Raw genomic sequence first — 24003 nt, forward strand, 5'->3', positions numbered from 1 at the left:
AAAAAAAAAAACTTAACTGTTTATTTGCATGAACATACCCATAACAAGATCTTTCCTCTGTTAACAGATACAATATCTATACCTTTCCATGTTAACAGCCCAACGAATTCATGGTTGGAATAGAACTGCTGATGAATAACAATTAAACCATTGACTGATAAATCACTACACCACCTTTTCTCTTGGTGGTGAAGATGTGGTCTAAATTACGACGCTTCATCCTTTCTTCATCCCACTCTCTTCTGCATACCATTCCATACCACTACAAAAATCCAGTGTTTTGTGATTTAAAGGAAGATTTCCATCTTTGGAGCTTCGTGATTTTTTAAGCCTTCCCAAAAACTATTACGAAACTAAAATTCAAATGAAATTCAAAATTAATTAACATGAAAATACTGATGTTAAAATAATTAAAGCTAAACATTGGCTTTAACAGGGTAACTGCATTTCTTAAAAATATGAGTCACAGCACAGCTGACTACTCATAACTGCATTAGTATAATAACTGTGAAAGAAAGAATATTTCTAATAGAAAAGAAAGACTCCTGTAAACCAATCATTTCCTTAGGGAATACATTTCATATTTTAACATCACAATTCACTGGTCAAAGAAAATAAAAATTTTATTAATGATTAAAACAATCCCAGATTGCCAGCAAACATTTCAAAGTAAACCAGAAACAAAAAATGTACAACCAAAATGAAACAGAATACTTTAAGAATATGAAAATAAGAAGAAAAACACAGAACAATAAAATATATACAAAACAAACAAAGGACAAAGTGAACAAATGGGGACACAAGGAAAAACGGCTTTGGAAAGTATATTGAGTGAATTCTTCAAATACACACAATTCAGAGAATTTTTTTCATTTTTGTTGGTTTTAATATTTTCATTTTTTCTGACAAAACACAAACCCTGTAGTATCCATTCATCCATCCATCCATCCAATCATCTATCCAGTTTTTATGCCTTAGTTGTTTTTTCCCCCCAAAATAAAGACAGAAACATGTGACATCAGCAATTCATTTCCTTTTACTGCAATAATTGTATTTACACTTCAGACATTTCATTTAAAACAAAAACGCACTGACTGATGTGGGGCTGCTGATGATAATGAAGATTAAATTATGGATTTATATGCAATTCAAGCGAATGACTCGCTCTTATACTTGCTAAAGCTAATCTTACTCATTTATATTCCTTTTTTTTTTCTTATAGCGAGTGACATAACCTCCTTAGTACTACAGGAAAAAGCACTTAACATAACAAATGCAGGCTTGACTTAGACAACCTCACAATTAAACTGACGCCTATAAATTACTGAGCATAGCTATTTGAGTGCTTGCACTGACTTTTACAAGCTATCCAGGCTAATCCTTTGGAATGCAAATATGCAGTGTAGTTTGACGACAAAACACTATTCTCAGTATCCCGCAGAACACAACACCAAGCCTTGTGAACAAAACATAGCTTATTCTAAACTACCACCAGGCTTGTGTGGTAGGGTACCAGGAAGTAGGTTGGGGAAATGAGAACAGACCCAAATAACCCAAGTCACAAATTTGTTTCGTCTCCAATAAGCATGTATGTCTGTAATATGTGCCACCCTCCAGCAGCCTGTCACCTGACAAACAGTAAAATTAACACTGGATTAATATAAATAAATACACTCTGCATCATGTCCTTTCCTGATGTTTCTGCCTCTACACATGCAAGCAAAAAAAGTGCTTTACTTTATTTCTATCCATAACAATCAGAAGTACTATCTGGCAAAGTATCTTGAAAGGACTGACTGCTCTTTCAATTAATACAGGGTTTCTTCTCCATTTGAAAACTGGCAAATTAACAGTTTAATATGCAGATCAACTGTTAGGTTTAAAATAAAAAGGCAGCCTTCGTCATCTGTATTCTTTATGTTAATTTATGGTGCATAGGTTCACTCAAAAGGATAACATGATACAAGTACTCAATAAGGAGGCTACTGAGGGAGAGATAACGTAAGGCACAGGGCTCCATGCCCCACATACGGGGAGATGGAGATGTTGGGTGGTGGTGGTGCACTGGCTTCTATCCTAATTCATAGAAAGTATCATCAGAAGGTATCCAAACTGGCTTGACAATACAGCAGAACAGAACTTCAGTGCTCTGGGACTGACAAATGCAACAAACAAGGCCCAGGCTGGCCATCCCCAAAATCCTCTCTCAAAAGGTGCTCTATTAAGACGTGCAACACCTTTTTTAGGGTATTGATCTAAAGCACAATCCGGTCCATTCTAAGTGGTCTGTGTGAAACCGTATGGGAGGTTTGCCCGAGGACCAGCGCTTGCCTTTAAATCTAGTGCAGTAAGTGCAGGAAATGCCTGATACGATGCAATAGAGTGATGGGAGTTGCGACAGAGAGATATGGAGAGAGACCAGCAGACCATGGTCGAAGCGGCAAACAGACAACAGTGGTACATACAAATAAACAAAGGCTTTTATATCTGTAATGCAATGTGTGCTTCCTCGTATATTTTTCCTTCTTTCAGTCCAGTCTCCAGTTAAGCCATGCTTTTTCTCGGCCTAGCATGTCCATGAACCAGTTGACTTCTCTGTTCATCTTCCCGCTTCTACCTTAAATTGCCTCGGAGATCCTTGATTCGGAGGAGCACTACATTTCAAGTCTCTGACACAATGTCAGCATCTCTGTCCTTTCTGCAGTATTAGCATGGTTGAACCATTGCAGCATTGTCTGCAAGTTGTCCTTTTTTATTATTAAAAAAAAAGGAACCCCATACAACCTTTGGTGAACGTTGGCTATGTCTCAGGAGAATTACTACCTTTTGCTTCACTTTTTGAAAAGCAGTTCATACATATCTGGGTCAAACTAAATCCTTAGATCTTAGACCTGAAGTCTCCCATTCCCCCTTCTTTATGGGTGGGCGTGTCAACTCATCACGGGTACTACCATGGCATATTTGCCAACTACTCGGGAGAGTAACCATTTAAGTACTCTTCAAAGCTGGCCCACAATGTATACCCTGTCTGAAGCAAATTCAATCAAGCTGATTGAGTCTCTTTCTTCCTAAACTTACATGCCATACATTACATGACCATACATTCTTCTGCCTAATTAGTTTGCAGGATCCAGTTACGGTTTATTCCCGAACAGTTCCATTAACTTTTGTTTTTGATTGTTTACTTCCTGTTCACTTAATTTCTCGAAACAAAATGTGTAGGAAAACAAAGCACTTGTGCTTCACAGTTGTTTACTGTTAAAGTGCTGGAACCAAAAATCCTGAAAAACTAAAGCAGGAAGAATTGTTAAATTCCTTGTTCTTTGAGTCTGGTCAAAGTAAAAGTATTCACCCCATCGACTTTTTTGGTGGTACAAGAAAGGAAAAGGATGCAGGCTCACTTCTTTTTGTCTTTCTGCTTCTTATCGGGCTTGCGGCTCTGCTCGGTTACCATGCTGCGGGGCATTACTAGGATGCTGCCGTCAGGGCCGTACTGAAGAGAGTATTCGCTGGCAGGGTAGGGCCGGCCATCTTCATCCCGCAGCTGAGTGAACACCTCCTGGTACAGGCTCTGCACCTTCTGCTTCATCTGTCGGATGGAACGCACAAACTCCATTTTCTCCTTCAGAAGCTTAGCTTTGGTGCGGCGCAGGTCATCCACCCCTTGTTCCAAGTTTAGGATAGTGTCCAGCTTGCGCTTGCGGCAGTTCTGTGCTGCCATTTTGTTCTTCCCACGGCGGCGAATGTCCCGAATAAGGGCCAGCTGGGCCTCACTTAAGTGATGCTTGGCAAGCAATTCATTGAACTCCTCCACTGGTAGATTGATAATCTTGTCATTAGAGAAAGGTATCTTCATAGCACGAGCACGGCGCTCATCTCTGCTCGACTGCTTGTCCAAGAAGTCCTGCGGGGACTGAAGCTTGGCTTGCTGCTGCTTATCACGGCTGGTCTTCTTCCCCACAGTATTAAGTGGCTGTTGATGTTCAGGGTCTGAGCTGGGTGACAGGGGAAGGTTGTAGGTGTGGTTGTGGCTAATGTTTTCCAGCTGGGGAAGATTCTGGAACTGGGAGAGGTCCTGATAGCTCATGCGGCAGAACTTGCTGTATTCAGGCTGGTAGCCACCTACAGCACCTTCCTCTAACTCTAATGTTGCTTCGGAGTCAGTGGTATAGCCTACAGCGCCTTCCTCAGAAAAAGTGGCTGAAGTGGTCGAGGAGGAGGAGGATGAAGAGGATGAACAGGAGGTCTCCGAGCTGCTGGGTGAGGCAGGACTGTGACTGGAGTCCAAGGAAAGGCCAGAGTCTGAGTCCAGCTCATCCTCAAGCTGAAAGGCCTGGGCCTGACTGAAGCCCTCCTCCATGGCCAAGTCTAATAGGCTAATCTCATCCAGCATGGCTTCCTCTAGTAGACTGTTAAGAGGATCCTGCAGCACCGGTGTACAGGTGATGTTGCTGGTGCCATTGAGGAGGGGTGGGAGGAAGAGACCCGTCAGGTTAGTGGCCCCAAAGGTAGAATTGATGTTGGAGGAGTTGCTGGACGAAAGGCTAAGGAGGGCAGGCTGATGTGGGCCAGAAGCTTCAAGTGTGGATGGAGAATCTAACTCTGGGCCAAAGAAGTGTGGGAACTCCTGGCTACAGCTGGGCAAGGAAGCCTGATGAAGACTTACATTCTGGTTAATAAGAGTAGGACTGGAGAGTCCAAAGGTGACCAAGGAGCTTGACTCTATCCCACTGTTGTTATTACTGCCACCATTGGTGTTATTACTGAGGAATGGGTTATCTGCAGTGGTGTTCACTTCCATGTCCTTCACAAAGCAGACGGGAAAAAGTATGGTAAGAAAAAAATAATCATAAACAATGCACAAGAAAATATTGCAACAGACTATATATCTTTACCTGCAGCTCCATAATGGCCATGATGTCCTGCCACTGCTGTTCCAAGTCAAGGGAAGGCTCAGCTTGGGGCAACTGGGGGGGCAGGAGGCTTTGAGAAGTGGAGGGGCCCTCATGACTAGGTCCTCTTAGCTCTGGGGTCCCAGTATCTGTAAACTATCAGCACAAAGAAAGAAAGAAAATGAAACACAATCCTAGATTATAATGAAAGACAAACCACCTGCCATTGAAAGACATTCGTGCCTTATGCATGTAAACACTTAGTAGCGGATAAACCTGACAATTTTACCAGTTGCGTTAGCCAGCAGCAACACAAAGGCTACCACTGCATACTTGTTCCAGAACTGAATGATGAGCTCCAAATGAGATAAGAGCCGATAGGAAGACCAACATAACTCCATGCACAAGTAAATCCCTTCAGCAACAAGCAACTGTAAATTTAAGTACATTTCACATAAGTAGTTATGTCATGATGGAGGAAAGATGAATGACCTGAAAGGCTTGATACACAGCAGACACATTATTAATGTTTTTCTAAGCCATCTCAATTGTGGAAGTTTATATTGAGAACCCGTTGTCTCTTTTTTTGCCAACAGAACCACTCAGTACACCAAAACAAAGCAAATGAGCTCTACTGTTCAACCTAATCCAGTTTAATAATCACAAAACATCCAATCACATGTTCATTTATCCTGCTCGGGATACATTGTTGAAAGATGGAGGGATAGATAATCACATCTAATCACAAAAAAATAAACTGTTATACATTTTGTATGTATGCACATATTATATAGTTATACATAAGTGATAACTTAAACTTTAAACTTGTCTAAAGCCTTAAACTTGTCTAAACATCTTTAAAAGGTTAGTGTATTCACATTGCAAAAGCAAACACCATGCACAGTGCACAAACAAAAGACCTAATTAGTGTAACAAATATATAATCGTCAAGACAATAACCTTTGTGAGTAAAACCATAATAGTTAACATCAAATAGAACTATAAAAGCTAATTTTCAATAATGGAAAACATGAATTCTTGGTTTAGTAATTATAGTATATGAGGTCATTTATTCAGTAAATGCAGCAGTGGGATTAAAATATGCCCTTGAAACAGAATTTATCTAGATATAATTAATTAGTAGAACCCAAAGAATATAATGAATTTTTCTTGCATTATCACATTTTAATGTCATATTCCAATCCATCAGTATGATCTTATTAATCTTTTACAAGTGTATTTAAATGAGAGAATAATTAACTCTTGTATATCCACCTATCTGAATCTCACGGATAAACTACAAAAATTATAAGGTACATGGGAAATATCGAGTCACCCTGCACTTGTAAACATGCTTGTTCATGCAAGTATCTAATGTGCCAATCATGTATCAGCAGCTCAGTGCATAAAATCATGCAGACAGAGGTCAAGAGCTTCAGTTAATGGTTATATAAAACAATAAAATGGGAAAGAAATGTGATCTAATTGACTGTAACTGTTGCATGGCTGTTGGTGCCAGATGGGGTTGGTTTAGTATTTCAAAAACTGCTGATCACCTGGGATTTTCTTCGCGGTTTTCTAGTTTATCCAAAATGGTGAAATGAACATACCGTGAGCAGCAGTTCTGTAGGTGGAAACACCTTCTTGAAGTCAGTGAATGGCCAAGCTGATTCAAGCCAAGAGGATGGGCTACAGTAACAAACAGCTACACTTCACAATGGAACGAGCAGATAAGACACTTTATTGATGTCAAAGGGAAATTCTTTTTTCAATATGCATCTCCAAATGCACAGCGTTGCATAACCTTGAGGTAGATGGGGTACAAAAGCAGAAGACCACATTGGGTTACACTCCCCGTCAGGCTGAGAACAGAAAACGGAAGCTACAGTGGGCTCAGGCTCACCAAAAATTGTCAGTTTAAGATTGGAAAAACGTCATCTTGTCTGATGAATGTTTTGCGTAAACATCATCAATCCATGGACCCAATCTACTTGGTGTGAAGAGTTCAGGCTGACGGTGTATTGATATGCCCCCAACCTACAAACACCAATCAAGCATCGCTTAAATACCACAGCCTCTGAATATTGTTGCTGATCATGTGCATCACTTCATGGCCACAAGTTATCAGTCATCTAATCAGATCTGCTCAATGTGCAACAGTAATATCAACATCGTGCATTATATGCACATGCAGTCGGCAAAGAAGGACAGCTGGGTTAAGACAAAAAGTTACGCTAAAACATTTATACTCCCATCATAGATAATAATAACAATAATAATAAACTTAGAAAGCTTTGCAATTAATGATCATTCCTTTTCAAGATTATCTAGAATAGGATAAAAAAAATGCTTCTGCATGAGCTCTGCATGCGCCAGTCATTGTTGTCAGACTCACTCAAATAGCCTGGTGCATTTCTGAGAAATTACACAAAAATGAGTGAAGAGGAGAAAAGCGACCAAGAACTGGTCACCAAAAGACACTCGACTTCTGCTATATGAAAACGGTTTGGAATCTATAGACACGATACTGAGCAAAGGCAAGCGCTCCGTTACCACTGCTGTGCGTCTATTGGCAACTCGTGGCAGCAGCATCAACTTATTTGACAGACTGTAATGGTAAATAAGTTCTATTTAGCTAATTTACTTCAGGTAATTTTTGTTTTGTAAATATCACAATATTTAATGCAAAAATGTCAAACATTGTTACATAAATTTTTCCTGGGATCATGGCAGCTTTATTTTTCAGATGGATAATGCAACACTTCATAAAACACAAGTCTTCTCAAACTGCTTTCATGAACATGAACAGTCTCCAGTCGTCATATCTGAATTCACTTGAGCTCCATTGATATGTGTGGAACAGGAGATTCACAGCAAGAACGTGCTATCGAATCTGTAGCAGTAACATGACGCAACCCCATCATCATGGACCAGAATCCTTAAGGAAATTTTGCAGCACCTTGTTGAGTCCATGCCACAAAGGAAGAATTCAAGCTGTTCAGAGAGGAATGGAGGTCTTATCCAGTATTAGAATGCCATTTCTAATAAAGTGGCGGGTCATAAGGGAAATGAATAGTACAGCATCAAAGTACCAGCTTCAGTCAAGGTGGTTCGTCGTGTTCATCAAGTTTCACAGCCAACCGGCAATGCAGGTTCTACAACATCTCACTAATAAACCGTCTACACAACAGGGCCCATTAGCGCCATACATTTGCTGACATTTAAATTGGCATTTTCCTGAACTATGCATTAAAACTGTCAATGCAGCACAAGCTAATTATTTTGTATAAGCATTATAATTTCCTATTAGTTTACTGCTAAAATGTAAGTTCCCATTATAAAATAAAACCTTTTGGCAACAATGACAGCAAGCAATCAGGATCCGCTTCACTTACCAACCTAAACAGCCACAAACAGCCGGATTTTTACAGTACTGATTAGTTTACTACACGAATAAGGATGCAAGTTATTGTAGTGTTGTATGAAACTCTGCTACATCAGACAATGGCAAGCCTTTAGAAATGCCTTTAATGACACTCACTTGACAATAACAAGCTGCAAATTACAGATACGTTAAACAAATTCAAATTATGTTGACTAATTCATATCGTTTAAGCAGGTATGACTGACGTGGTTTTCATAATTTGAATTAATATGCAATGCCTGGTTTTAGACCAGCATTCCTTAACCTCCACCGAAACCTGCAGAGGTATTACCTCAGGCTCCTCTCCAAAGGGAAATGTAGCTTCCAGCAGCCTCAGGCACTCCTGCAGGGACAGTGAGGTCTGAGCCCCCAGGCTGAGCAGCTACAGGAGAAGACAACACTGATCACTGATCTCACAAAACAAGCGGCACAGGACGGCCAACCCTGAGACGACAGGACCGAGTTTCTGGGTAAGTCACACATTCATCTGTTTCATCATACTGCGCATCTCCCAAAAAAAAACAAAAAAACAACACACACGCAGCCAAAAAACAGAGACGTACACCATTCTCTCTGTCATCCCCTTCCTTTCGACTGGCACACGCGAGGAACTTTCAGTTTCACTTCCAGTGAGTATGCAAACTGGTGCACCTAAACCGGTGTTTATTGCTGTTCTGAATTTCCACTATGTTCTATTGCAGTGCTCTAGACGTACTCTAACAGGGAAGTCTGCCAGACAAAAACAGCTAGAGCTCTCTACACATCTTGACATGTACATGTAACTCATCCATCCATCCATCCATTTTCTGAAACCGCTTGTCCTATTCAGGGTCACGGGGGGTCTGGAGCCTATCCTGGAGGCTATGGGCGCAAGACAGGGAACAACCCAGGATGGGGGAACAACCCAGGATGGGGCGCCAACCCATCGCAGGCCACACACACACACACACACCATTCACACACACATGCACACCTATGGACAATTTGGTAACTCCAATTAGCCTCAGCATGTCTTTGGACTGTGGAAGGAAATCGGAGTACCCGGAGGAAACCCCACGATGACACGGGGAGAACATGCACTCCACACACGGAACCTGGCGGAGACTCGAACCCAGAGGTGTGATGTCACAGTGCTAACCTCTGCACCGCCATGATGCCCCGTAATTTAATTTTGTTTGTTAATTAGTTATGTAATGTAACGTAATTAATCTTATGTAATCTGACAAATCTTTTTCTTAGGGACACACATACACTGAACATCTGTGTGTCATTCTTTTTAGTAAAACCTTGATCTTCAATCACATTTAGTGTTCTTGATAATGAATATTTGCAAAACCCCATTTATTGGTGATGTCAATAGTGAAAATTAGTTCAAACACTAACTGTACTGTCATACTGGCAACCATAATTATAAGCACTCATTAATATTTTTGCATATGTACTAAACAGACAGAAATATTAACTACGTATCGATAAAAGTGCAGAAGCGTATTTTCCTCATATGCCCTTTGACATATATTTACTTCTCAAATTGCTTTAGCAAATCAGTTTTTCATTTTATGATCCAGAATGTTGCCAAATAAAAAGGAAGCACAACAAAATACCACAGTAACAGTGGTTCTCTGTATTTTTTTTGGAAAAAAGTCAGAAACTAAGTAACAGCTATTAACTCAGGTCTGAGTCACGTTTGTGTTGGAGGCTACACTTGAAGAACCAGCAGAGAATTCCCAGAACAATGTTGGCATTTTTAGAGCACTTAAAAATAGTCACCAAAGAATTAGTACTGGTGTGATTTAATATGTCAGCACATCAGTCACAATACAAATAAACAAAATGACAGGGACAGCTCATGTTTTATAATACGCTGGATACTTTCTTACTATGAACATGGCATTAGATGAGCTGGATTTACTATATTATTTATAAAGCTGTTTTTTTAATTAAAATTTTTTGATATATGCTTTACATTTGAAAGCGGATAAAAATACAAATCCACCCCAACAGATCCGGAAAACAATCATTCATTCTAATTGTGCACATCATACTAATTGTGAACATCTAAACTATCATTTAGACCTGGAAAATCAGTATTTTCGCCTTACAGATGGAGGACACAACTGCCGCAAACCACAGTACTGAAAAACTGAACTAAAGGCCCATTACTGTCCCAGAAAATGATATACGTAGTACTGAATATTGGTCGAGTGGGAATTTACTATCTAAAATTTAGGAGTGTGAAGTTTTTAGCACAATTTATTGTCCCGAGTCCTGGATTTATCGCTGCAGTTGGGCCACGCAGCTGGGTGAGTCCCTTTATCTTGAATGCTACAGTAATAATGGGACGCTGTAAAACGGGGGCCACAACCAAGCTGAGGGCGTTATAAATTGCCAGGAACACCGAGTGCCTAACAAGAAAACAGATACTGTCCCATAATACAGTGTACACAGGAAGTGGATGCTGCATTTAATTTTGGGCCAAAGGCACACAGATATTTTCAAGCTCAGGGTGATTCATGACTTCTTACCTCCTCAGGTATGTTTTCCCCTGTCTCGCCATCCACCCGTGTGTGAGTCTGCCCCCCTTGTAGGTTGATTCCATTCCTCCAGCTCTCTTCCCTTTCCACACCATCCTCATTCTCCTCTTGGGGGCGCTTATCCACTTCACTCTCCTTTTGGCGGCTGCTGTAGTCAAAAACCTCTCTTCCAGCACCCAGGTCAATATCTTGGCGCCACAGGATGTCAATCAGATCAATATCCTTCAAAACAAACATGAAAGCTGAGCTACAGGCCTCTAACACCCACTGCAGTAAAGCCATATTAACCGCTTAGAACACTGTTTCCCAGCCCGGTCCTTGGGCATCCACAGCTGGTCCTGGTTTTTGCTCCCCCCGACCTTCCTGGCAGACAGTCCACATGGTTGAGCCAAAAACGTGGACTGTCTGTGGTTCTCCGAGGACTGGATTGGGAAACACTGGCTTTTAACCCTACAGCTCTGCAGAGAGTATTGACATGTACAGCAAACTGTACATGTCAATATAGGCCATGTTTGACATTATTAAAAATATATTTTTTTAAAATAAACCAAGACATCTGAAAAGTTAAAATCAGAATAAAATTTGGCAATACAAATAAAAAGCAACAACAATATAATGCCAGTAAATAGAGTTGATTCTAGACTGACCTAAGAGAATCCATGTTTCCATCCCACAAATATTTTAAAATCGCCAAAAGGGGCAGCATCTGAATTTTGAATGTGAGTAAATCAATATTTCTAGCAGAAATACGCCAGTCCTCATTGACGTGATACTTAGCAAGGTACAAAAATCTGCCAAATAAAAATTTACACTACACAACTTTTATGGAATTAGAAATGCCCCAACAAAACATACTGTCTGAAGCTGTGGATCCCAAGGGGGAGCTTACAAGAATTTCCAGAATATTTAAATAAAATTCCAAAACATTAAAACAGGACAATGTGTCGTCAGTCTACTGCGTCTGTCCTCACATGAGCCCTGGAGTGATTAGCCAATGAATTTACGATATGTAGCAACATCAGCTGCAGGAAAATTTGCAGCGCCATGAGAAACATATGAGAACAGTATGTAGGCAATATTTCATTTTTACAAACAAAGATAAAATGTTGGTTAATACAGAATTTTGACAAAAGACACTAGATACACTGATGCTGTTGGGATCTACCTACTTATGCAAAGACTTTCTCAGTGCTAACGTACATTAAAAAACAAAGATCCCAACTAAATGTGCTGATCTCCGAGTGGCCATCTCCAAAATTAAACCCAGACCTGACTTCATAAGGTAATGTTATTTAATGGCAAAGCGCATACAGTGTTTCTTTTGTGTTATCAAAGCGATGAGTCTATGTACAAACAGACCTATTAGCATGTGCGCGACATGCTTCAACCAGCTAGAGGGGCTCATGGGTCTCTGGCACCGTTACTTCAGTGGTCATGGCTGAATAGTTTGGGAGCCCATGGTGCAAAGCAGGGGTAGGTAATCTTATCCAGAAAGGGCCGCTGTGTGTGCGGGTTTTCACTACAACACTCAAATTAGATTACTGATTAGAGGACTGATTGCCTGAAGAGTCAGACTCACACCTGGATTTGAACAAATGACCTAAAGAATATCCCAAAAACCCGCATACACACTGGCCCTTTGCGGATAAGATTGCCCACCCCTGGTCTAAGGTATAAAAACAGCTCAATAATACAAGAGCTGAGGGCCACAGAAAAAAGAAACCACAACCTAATTTCAGAACATAGATCCCTTTGTTGCAATAAAGAAGAGACAGATACTTAAATTTAGGCTTCCATTAACTTTACCAATATTATTCTCATAATAGAGGTGATAGATGGAGAAAAAAAAAAGAGAGAGAATACATTCATATATCCATCAGTCTTGAAATTGCTCATCCTGATCAGGGTCACATGGGACCTTGGAATCAACTCAGGCAGGATTGGAAACAAGGCAGGGGTAAACTCTGAATGGGATGCCAGTCTGTCTCAGGGTGTGCATGCACAACAAAAATGTATGGATAATTTACATAGCTGCACATTTGCAGGACTGTCACTCCACGATGAACACATATGTGTTTTAAACAGTCTATGACTTACTGCTTAGGACACAAACATGAGGCTGGCTTAGGTACCTTTTACAGTACACTGTAGTATAGGAATTGGGAACTCCCTGTATTTACGAGACTCTTTACCCTACTAAGATAATAATGCATTTTAATATTGAGCATGATTAAAAAGTGTATTTTCATTAACCAAAATAGCTTTAATTGTTGTTTAATTGTTTTTACAGAATCAGGTTCTTGGCTTAACACAAGTATATCTATAAAACTGAAAAAAAAATTACCATTCAGTTTCACTGTTATATAATATTGCATATGGGTCACAATACTGCTTGACATAAAATATAAACTTTTGAAAAATTATGCTTTTAAAAAATTAGCGGGTTGTTGTAAGGTCCTCCATTTGCCCCTCTATACATGTGGACTAGAGCTGCACTAATTCAATATTCATATTGGTATCGGCACTGATCCAGACCAATTAGACGGATCGGGTATCGGCCGTACGTGACCGATCCACGTCTGATGCTTGGTTATTTAGTTTTCAGTAGTCTCTAAAACGATGGCTCATATTTCGTGGTAAATCTATTTGTACAATCACTCACACGACAGCTCTTCCTATTTTAGATGTGTTTTTGCGGCATTCAAGCTGAGCGCCAACGCTGCCACTCAGTTTTTTGTAACTCCGCCTGCTGTGACGTCATACGCATACTGTTTGCAGTACGAGGAGCTTAAGAACATCAGATTGAGTGACCATCTGGGAGTATTTTACGCTTTTAACAACAACTAGTAGCACAGATTTGCAATCTTTGTAAAAACAACGTTTTTTGAGAGGTGGGAGTAGTGTTTAGTGGAAAATCCCACCAAACAAAGTGCACGCAATTGTGAGAGACAACGCGAGTAATATGGAAAAAAACGAAGGATGATTTGGGGGTCGCAAACTTGGGCTGTTTTGCACAGCCCCTCGTGTAAGTGACGCTGTTACCATTGGGAGAAACATTGGGGGACATTTTAAGCATTCACCACATGCTTATACTTGGATGATGTTCATACTGAACTGCAAATGCCTCAAACGCTATAAACAAGACCTACAAACAAGGTGGAACAGTACGTTATGTGGGTTTCTAGAAGCCTAATTAAAGATTTTTTCGCATATGTTTTTTCATTAGTATTTACCAATTAGAAAATATATAATGTATAAATATTTATTATATGTATATTTATCATATTAAAATAAAGCAAAAAGAGCTTGTATCGGAATATGTATCAGTATCGGCAGCTGTGTATAGGAATCAGATCAGAACTGAGAAAATGTGTATCGACCCACCTCTAACATGGAGCAGATATTTCTACAAGCATGTCATTTTTTTAAATTCAAAAAAAGAGAGGGGGGGGGGGAGACATTACTAGAGCGCAAACAGATCTTTAAGCTCTATCAGCAGCCATAACTCTAGCAGTAGAACTTTGCAGAGGGATGTTACGCTTCTGCTTTCCTGGCAGCAAATATTATGTAAAGGAGGATCACAACCAACCAACAGTAATTACATGTACAACAATACATTTAGCAAAGCCAAAGAACTCACTGACGCACCATCAAGAGATCGAATGTAGAGTAATGAAAGGGACTGATCATTACACAAAGGAAGCCTAAGGTTGCCTTGGTGACAAAGGGAAGCCATGGCAGGGAGGAGACGTGATTTAAGACGACGGGCAAGTTCACATGCCCTACTATAAATGCATCTCTCTGCAGTCATTTGTCAAAACACAAAATTACAGAGGTCCCATTATAAAAACAAGTTCCAAACCAGCACAGTCAGTCACACCCAAACTGACTTCAAGTAAGGGCTGACTGCTTGATATCACATGACAACGTCCATCCAATCAGAAGCAGGAGCTACAGGAAGTAAGTTGGTAGAAAAAGAGATTAAGTAAATATGTCAGAAGAACAAAAGGTCTGATATCAAACAGGAGTTCCATGTTTCCAATAAAAACGCAAGCATAGGAACAGGAAAAACAAACAAAAAAATTATATACATATGTATGTATGTGTGTGTGTGTGTGTGGGGCTAGGACTTACACTGTCGATAAAACTAGTAGAGAAACAAAATGTGAAGTATCAGCTGTGAGGTCAGCATAAGTGGCCATGCAGGCGGTATGCTGGACTCAGGAAGGGCCTGTGACAGATGGGCTATGAGCCGAGGCCCAGAGGGAGGCTACCTGCGCTACGTACAAGCACACATGCGGGGCCAGGCGCAGCTTCAGACAGCCTATTGTTCCATGTAAATACTGTATAATTATTATAATGGTATAATTACCAATCTCATTTTGCAGGCCAAGGATGAGGCAGGGCATGAGTTAAAATGCAGAATGCATTCTCTTGTACTCCAGGTGAGAGGTGCTCTCTTTAAGGTAAGTGTAAAAGGGAGCTTTGTCCACCTTCTTGAATCTACATGGGATGCAAAATCTCCTTGTACTGCTTGGGAAGAGAAAAACTCCACACTTTGAAAATGTAATTCAGAATGGTCGTTTCAAGCGATTTTTCTCTGAAAGATCATACAGAAACATCTCCTACGTCTGTGAGGCTCTAGGAAGCTTATAGAAATTCTGTAACGTGAGCTCAGGAACTACACCAAAAAAAAACAAAAAAAAAAACAGAATCCCAGAGACACACAGATACATGGTGAATTATTACATACTGCAGGAGAATAACTAGACACCAGTTCAAACCCAGATGTTTCAGATAACCTGAGAAACCATGAATTCTACACAAGTGAAAATTGCAACACAGCTGCTGACTAGTGCAAGCTAAAAGCACAGCTATGAATCATATTTCCAAGGTGCTTGATGCTGTTCAGTTACCTCTTTTCATGGTGAACAAATATGCTGATCAGACTTAAACACCGCCCATGCCATCATGCTAAACAATATACAGTCATACCTCGGCTCACGAACTTAATTCGTTCGAGGACTCAGTTCGTGACCTGAAAAGTTTGCAACCTGAATGAAATTTTTCCCCCATTTAAAATAATGTAAATTCAAATAATTAATTCAAACTGCAGAAACACTGAATTTTTTCAATTTTTTTTTAAATGTTTTTCTGTGACCAAGAATATAGACTTAAATTAAAATAACCTTAAAGAGCAAAAAAAGGGGGAGAACATACTTTTACAGAAGACGGATCAATACACAACTGAGCATACGCTTGTTGGCGTTCAGGTTGCTCGAAAGACGCCAAAACACGGAAAAGAACCACAAAACATCCCCCCCGAAAAACTAAACAATTAACATTAAAAGACTGAGTAACAGTCAAAAACAATGCAGTAATTTCAAAAATGTGATTTTTCTTTTTATACTGTACATTATTTTCACATGCCTAAAATTTTTATGCACATTTTGTGATGCCACGCGTTGTATGGCGAACTTCTTTGTTTGTACTGTAAACAAACAATACGCAGTTGCCACAGTGTGTGAATGAGAATGTAACACTTAAACAGGAGTTAATTTATGTTTTTAATGAAATACTGTAATTTTATGTAAAGATATGTGACTGTTAAAAACCATCACAAACAAGTTTATCAATCACTGAACAGTAATACTATAACAGCACGTTCTCTGTTTCTATTTTTTTCTTTTTTCAGATATTCAACCTCTGAAGTGATATAGTAAAGACATACATCTACAAGTTTTTTATATGTTCCACAACCGTTCTTGGGCATAATGTACACTTTGGGTGGTTCTTTGGGGCGCTTTTAGGGGATGTTTGTGCGTTCGCAGCCTGAAACACGGTTCGCGAACCAGTACAAAAAAAATTTTGAACATCTGGTTTGTAACCCGATGACTGTTCGTGGGTCGAGGTACTACTGTATACACGTGCCACTGGCCATTATATTCATGAGCGTGGCAATTCATTCTTAAAAATGCACATTAACAAATCCTCCACTTAGACAGCCACACCCAAAGGATTGCTGCAAATATGTATAGATCCATTATGAAAAGTACCAAAAGAGGGAGTATGCCATACTAGACTACCTCCATTTGAAGTTTTGTGAGGCACAAAACACATAACGCCCTTAAACCCTTAAAAGTATCTGCTGTCAATCACTCCTACCATGTACAACGACAAAAAAAAAAAATCAGAAACATTTCTTTTACTTCACATCATCTGTTTTCTCTTTCCAGTGTTATGGTTCTCCATTTGCAGTAAGACATCCCATGCAAAGATCATTTTCACTGAGTGAGGTATAATGTAAGTCTCTTAAAGAGTGTGACCCCCCCAATGTTTTTGTCTATGGATCCTAAGTCATGTTTCCGGAAAGTGCACTGTTTGTTATATTATTGGACTAAAGTCTTAGTTAATACTGTGTTTCCTATTATGCACTGGCCGCTGGGAAGTCCCTGGGTTCCGTCAGAGATTCCTGAAGCAAGGAGAATGTTACCACTGCATACCTCTTTGCCTTGGGAAGTTTCCCTATTAGAAAATACAATGTTCAACCAGTTATATCGTATTCTACAGCAGGCTGCCTCAATTCTGGCCCTGGGGGATCAGAATCCACCAAAATTTCCCTGCTTAAACACATTTTAATCAGCTAATTGCCAGGTTTAGTAGGTGTATTTGAGCAGGGAAATCTGCAAACTGTGTTGAATTCTAGCCCTCCAGGACCGGAATCGGGGAACTCTGCTCTACAGAAATCAATTCCGCTTCTTCAGCATAAACTTCCGAGAGTGAAATGAAAATATAAGGAGTATCTGATGTATAAAGTGAGCCTCTGGACAAACATCGGTATGGTACTGACTCCGCCCACAAGCGGGGGCACAGCATGTCTAGAGTGCACTCTGACTTTTTTATAGCAACTATCCGGTCTCATGTGACTCAGAGGCTTGGCTTCTGCCTAAGAGCGTCCCAACAAATAGCTATGGAAAGAAATACAGGAAGACACACTAGTGCAGCCGTCCGGTCTGCAGGCATCAGTGCGATTTATATTGTTCTGTAAAATCTGTGTGAAGAATTATCAGGCAAGGTTCAGATGCGACTGAGAAACAGGGGGGCTGGACACCACCCAGAACACACACATGCATAACCCAGCCCACAAATCAGTCACCCAAGATGGAGTCTCAAAACACCACCCAAGCTGAATGGTACATTTTAAATCCACCACTGGAGGAACCATGTAGCAGCATAAGAATTCCTGATTTCTTTGTGTCTAAAACAATGTCTGTGGTCTGATTTTTAGATGCAGTTAAAGAGGTTTCCTTTGGGTGTTACTTAGACTGAAATAATTTGATACTAATTATTCAGGTCTATAGCTACATTGACACTAAAATTCACATTCACTGAATCCAAAATACACTGCTAAACTATATCCTGCACAGATAGCTTAGAAAGTGGCAGACATTCATACAAGGAGGACTTCAGACAATGACTTTACCATAACAGTTCTGACAAACCCCCGAAAATTAAAAAAAAAAAAACAAACAAACAAAAAAAAAAACAGGTCTGGAACACCTGTCATCAAATGTCAGCTGCACTGGAAAAACAAAGACAGCCTGCGTTCTCCACAGAGGTGTCTGGGAACACATTTAGCAAATCAAATGAGGGGACTGGGGCCCAAGCACAGGGCATGTCTGGGCAATGACATTCAGAGGACAAAAAACAGGCAACCACAAACCCTGCCAGTGTGCCCTAGTGTGGGAGAAAATCTCAGCACCTCATAACAGGGCCAAGCATGCTAGCTAGGGAGCTTCTGATCAAGTCCCAAAGCCAAAGACACCCTGATTCTTCTGCTTCCTGTTTCCAGTTCAATTTCCTGTTCCCATCTGATTTACAAACCAACGGTGACGAGTTTTCTTCTCCCTCCCCCCCCCCCAACTGGGCACAAAACAAGGTTCTGACATTAGAGGCACGATGTGTTAGTTAGATTCATAAACTGATTGCTGCCTTCTTCAGGTATGACTGGACAAGCTCACGTAGTGCACAAACCTGAATACGAACATTCTGAACCAGAGGGAATACAGATTACAGTGGTCTATTGTCATAATTAAATTTTAAGGTATGTGTCATCAGGGGACAACTGCAAGACAGGTCAACATTACATTTCCCTGAATTTGAGTTATATTTAAGTTACATATAACAACAAATATAACCCAAGTGATCAGAAGCATTTCAATTGTGTGTTATGAGCTTTGCAACTTCCTCAATGGTTTTACAAAAATGATATATAAACAAAAACTGAAAACCACCATCAAAAAGCCCCCACCGGTTATTCTTCCACAGCACTCAGTATCTTTATGAGATGCACCATTTTTAAACTAATTAAAAATAAGTAGAGAATGTTACCTTGTTGCCTTGCTCACTTATAATAGGCTACAGAATTTAAATATTTTCTTGGTGACTTGATCCCAATCCATTCGTCAACAAGACTCACTTTGCAAGGCCTATGTAACATGTAAACAAGTATTGGTGACCTAGTATGTAATGATAGGCTTAAACATGCCAAGCTCCCGTTATCAGATGTCCCTGTTGCTCAACATGGTGTAACAGAACACTGTAAAACAAATAGGCCACTGAGAGTTTCCATCACTAAAAAATATATTAGTAAAATATGTAATTACTATTTTTTTCGGTAAGACCATGGAGAGTTATTTTCCCCTAGCTGTACCAACTGCAACTATCCCAACAGCAAAGATTGAAAGTGAAACTGCTCAAAGTTAATCAAATGTAGGAGCAAATCACAAACACAATGGAGAATGTGCTGAAAATTAAGGCACGATGATATTCTATTAAATATGTTACTTTTGCCTTAATGACACTGCTCACCTATAGCAAAAACAAGCTGCGACATTCCTAATAATCACAAACCTGAAAGCAGGCCACAATTCAAGCCAGCAGCTTTCATTATTTCCCAGACCCTGTCTATTTGCTCAGTAACCCTCTGCTGTACTATGGTCGATTGGTAAATAAGTCCAGTCAAGTTCGGCACATATTAGCAAGAACCACTGTGCAGGAATGCAAGAATTTATGCAGAATTAATTACTCACCCAGGTATGTGCTGATTAATTAACTATTAAATTATTCAAGAAGCATTTTAACCATTTAAAAACATTTAGGAAGAAATCGGCTTTAGCGATTTCCCATGTTGTACCTGAAAAGGCATTTAGTTCCAAGTTCTGTTACTTCCTCCAGGCTTGAGGGTAACTTACCTCTTTAGTGAGATCATCATTGCTGTCTCCATCGCAGCCACCCTGGTCCTGGTTATCCTGGGGAGCCACAGCTCCTAGATTCTCCTCGCCGCTGATGGTGTAACTGGTGTCAGGTGAACTCTCCCCATCAGTGCCTCCGCCCCTCATGGCTGAGCCCTCGGGGTTGGTTACGTCCTCCAGACTGTTGCCATTGTCCAGTACGATGCTGGGGCTAGACTGACCAGCAACTGACACAACGCTTTCAGGATCACGGTGCACCAGCCAGGCACTAAGCTCAGTGCTGGGTACACGCAGGTGGTCCAATGAGCGCACCTGGTTCAGCAGTCTGCGTGTGGTGAAGAAGTAGTCCAGGTCCACACTCTTGGGATGGATCCCATAGCCATCCAGCGTGTTGCGTAGGTTGTGGAACTGGGTCTGTGTGTAGGCTGAGCTGGGCCCCAGAATGATCTCTCGTAGTGGGGGAAACTGAGAGCTCAGGTAGGTGTCCACATCCACCCTCACCCCAATGAGACTCAACAGGATAGTGAATTGAATCAAGCCCTCTGTGAAATACTTTTTCAGGTAAAGCATTTCTTAGCAAAAGAAAAAGTGTAAAAGAAAAAAAAAAAAAAATACAGAAATAAAAGGTTTTTTTTTTTTTTTTAAAAAAAAACAAGCTCTCTTTAACAAAAAAAAAAGTTTAAGAGTAGTGCCAAAAAGGAAATTTTACAAATTAAAAATGGAAGCTGGATATAGTTATGTGGATTTCATTTAATGTCTAAATACAAGACAATAAAAGATTGGAATCTTCCACTTCTCTCGTTTGAAAAACACTGTATACACTGATTGGGCTGAAATAAATCTGCAAAACTGCTTCCTTGAAAATGGTCTTCCTCCTTGGCAAGGTTTCATACACCTACACATACAGAAACAACAACAAATACAAATTCAGCCCATTTTGGAGTGAACAATAAGGCATCATACAATGAAGACCTGAAGTGTCTAAATTATCCTGTGTGACTCTTAAGGCAAAAGATTAAAAAAAAAATCTCATCATAGACCTTATAACGAAGGATATCTTTACAGGAAGATGAAGAACCACTTTCCATAGCAGTCTGACCTACTTTTACTAAACTTGTTTGTCATAATACTTTCTTTGCTGTTGGCAGGTGCCCTTGATGATGCAATCTGACCAACTCCTATGTAATAGCCCCACCTTTCCAAGCTCAAGAAGTTATACTATGTAATGAAACCACACATGCACCACCAATTTCCCTACATAAAACTTGCTTCTTTATTTCAAGTTATTCAAAAATATGCTCGATTTAAATACCATTGTAATATATCTATATGTGATTTCCACACATCTTCTGCAATGTTCTTTAGAATATTTTCTTTACTAGCATTTTATTTAAGCAAGAATAAAATGTTCTAGGGTGTGGAATGGTCATACAAGATCTACATCAAAGTTTCAACAATACTTACACATAAATACAAATGTGTAAACACCATACATACCAAGAACAATCACTTAAAACAGTGAATACTAAAAGTAAAACAATAAATATATTTCAATTACTTATAGTAACAGCTATTAAGATGGTTCTTTTCAGCAGACACATCCTAGCTAGTTCAATAAAATACCACTCAGATAAAATGTAACAACGCCATATTTTATACATATTAAATTCTTTACAATAATCAAAAAGTAAAAATTAACAAACATCTACATTAACACTTGTAAACATAACCCCATGAAAACCCTGCAAACTCTACATATCAGTTATTAGTATCACTGTGCAAGAAAAGATAAAAGCAAACAAATATAAAAACTATTACAGCAGGACAAATAAAATTTAATATATGCTTAGAATATAAACTGAATCTTGCTGAGATTATCACCTTTCAAAGCTCGAAGGCCCCTTCTTGTTTCCGTCAAAGAAATCCTTCAAGATCCACCTTTGCCTGGAAATCGAGCATAAACGTAGAAAATCATTGTTTTCCCGTTTCGGTGGTTATAGTTCACAATATGCAGCACTGATATCTAAGCTAGCTAAACTGTATCAAGCAGGTTTTTTGCCGTGTCGCAGACGAGCACGCATTAGCTTACTACCAAGACCTATAACCATGCGTTAAATGCAGAGCTATCGATATGTTCTGGCCAATACTAAAGGCTAAATCGTTTCTTCACAGAACATTTTTACTAGCTAGCTTACTATACTTCTTAGGCACCAGGCTCTTGTCCGTTATTTTGATGTTTCCGGAGGTTGTTGTGAAGGTGAACTGGCCAGCGTGCGAATTTATTCACTGTTTCTTTCACTCTGCATCCCCTCCCTCTAAGTGACGTGCAGTCTCGCTTTTATGTCCCCTCCGGTCCCCTCACTTCTCGCATTGCCAATGTTTTCTGTTCCGAGATTGCCCTGATGTTACAGATTCAAAGATGCATGTACCTTTCGATATGTCGGTACAGAAGGCTATCACGACGTATATCGCTTTCCCCAAACAAAACACAATTTGCCGAGGACCAGGAAGTAGTGAGCTGGGTCGCTTCCGCCATCGGCGACACGCAGCCTAGCAACAGGTGGCGACAAGGTGACATACAGGCTTTCCAGCCAATCACGGTTTAAGGAGGAGAGGCATTTACCGGATTCTTACTATTTTCGACCAATAAAGCAGCGAACGGGGTGGGACATTACAAGTGCAGTGTGAGTAACAGGGGAAACAAGGATTTTTAAAATCTTATAAAAATGTATTTATACAGTGTGATATTACTTTATGACGTAATTGTAAAAAGTTATCAACATTAGTAAGAAACGATCAACTCAGTACGCATGATAACAAATACATATGGAGCAGTTCCTGGTCGCCCAGCTAGCGTTCTATTTTCCAAAGCTACAAACAAGCAAATGTTTTATAAAGAAATGATCTTAAAACTTAAGTACCTGTTATATGTTGTTACTCTCCAAATATTTCCAGAAATTTAACTTATTTACATGTCGGTAGTTATTCAATAACCGCCTTGCCTGCTTGAACGGCCCACCATGACTTGCAAAATTTCCACCAACGCTCGGCCGGGCAGGCACGTTTTTTAAACAGCGCATGCGTAGAATGTTCCAGTAGCCGCCTTGAATGAGATCATTGCGTCAGACCGAAATCCCCGAATCTCAATATGATACTGTAACTAGTGGAATTAAGTGTAATGTATATATACTAAATGACGCCGAGCGTGAGAGCGCCTCCACAATGCCGCCATCTATAAAAACACCCCCTGGATTTTGCATTTATTGAGCACACATATTAAAACGAACTAATAATATATTAAGTGAAGGCAATGCCAGACATTCTTAAATATTACAAACAAATTGAATTAAATCAGTTGTAAAAATGTGAGAACCTACTGCAAAATGTCAGATTTTTAGTGAGATATGTGATTGGCAAGATAATCTGGGTAAGTAAATCATCAAACTTATTTTAAAGTTAAAAGCAAAAACATATATACATTTCATTGTTAGTGATAGGCACTTAAATGTTCTACACTTTACATTTACGCAGCTATTTGTAAAAATTATAACAAACATTAAAAACCCAAGGTAAACAAGTTTCATCATGTCTTGGGACCAGTTCTATCAGTATTTACAAAGCATGTTATTGGTCTATGCCATTAACCGATTTAATACATACTTTTTATTCATATAGTTGACACTGAATTTATACTTTGTACATGTACAACAAACCAGCTGTTGCTGAAGAAATGTCACGGAATGCTTTGCTTTCAGGTCAGTTTAATATTCAAAATGCACTTGAAACTTCCACATTAAGTTCAAGTCAACAAAGCAAATCTCCAGGTGATCATTTGAAAGTCTCTGACTATTACTGTACCTACAAAAAGCACAAAACAAGTTGCACATCGTAATACATTC

General features: G+C 39.7%; 1 protein-coding gene across 6 annotated transcripts; it reads right to left on the bottom strand.

Annotated features, from left to right (window-relative positions):
• nfe2l1b (nfe2 like bZIP transcription factor 1b) lies at positions 1 to 23183 on the bottom strand. 6 transcript variants are annotated; one of them, XM_023814362.2, is made up of 7 exons: positions 23026 to 23183; positions 21986 to 22048; positions 20105 to 20999; positions 10842 to 11072; positions 8609 to 8698; positions 4896 to 5048; positions 1 to 4804 (listed from the first exon to the last, which is right to left on the bottom strand). In XM_023814362.2, exons 3-7 carry the CDS (start codon positions 20672 to 20674, stop codon positions 3398 to 3400), a joined length of 2451 nt encoding a protein of 816 aa, XP_023670130.1. In that variant the 5' UTR covers positions 20675 to 20999; positions 21986 to 22048; positions 23026 to 23183; the 3' UTR covers positions 1 to 3397. The 6 variants fall into 6 exon arrangements, with proteins under 6 accessions (XP_023670130.1, XP_023670131.1, XP_023670134.1 ...); XM_023814363.2 differs by lacking the exon at positions 23026 to 23183 and adding an exon at positions 22534 to 22679; XM_023814366.2 differs by lacking the exon at positions 23026 to 23183 and adding an exon at positions 22305 to 22519.
• Positions 23184 to 24003: the final 820 nt, after the last annotated feature.

The sequence above is a fragment of the Paramormyrops kingsleyae genome, chromosome 5 (assembly GCF_048594095.1).
Source record: "Paramormyrops kingsleyae isolate MSU_618 chromosome 5, PKINGS_0.4, whole genome shotgun sequence".
Taxonomy (NCBI): domain Eukaryota; kingdom Metazoa; phylum Chordata; class Actinopteri; order Osteoglossiformes; family Mormyridae; genus Paramormyrops; species Paramormyrops kingsleyae.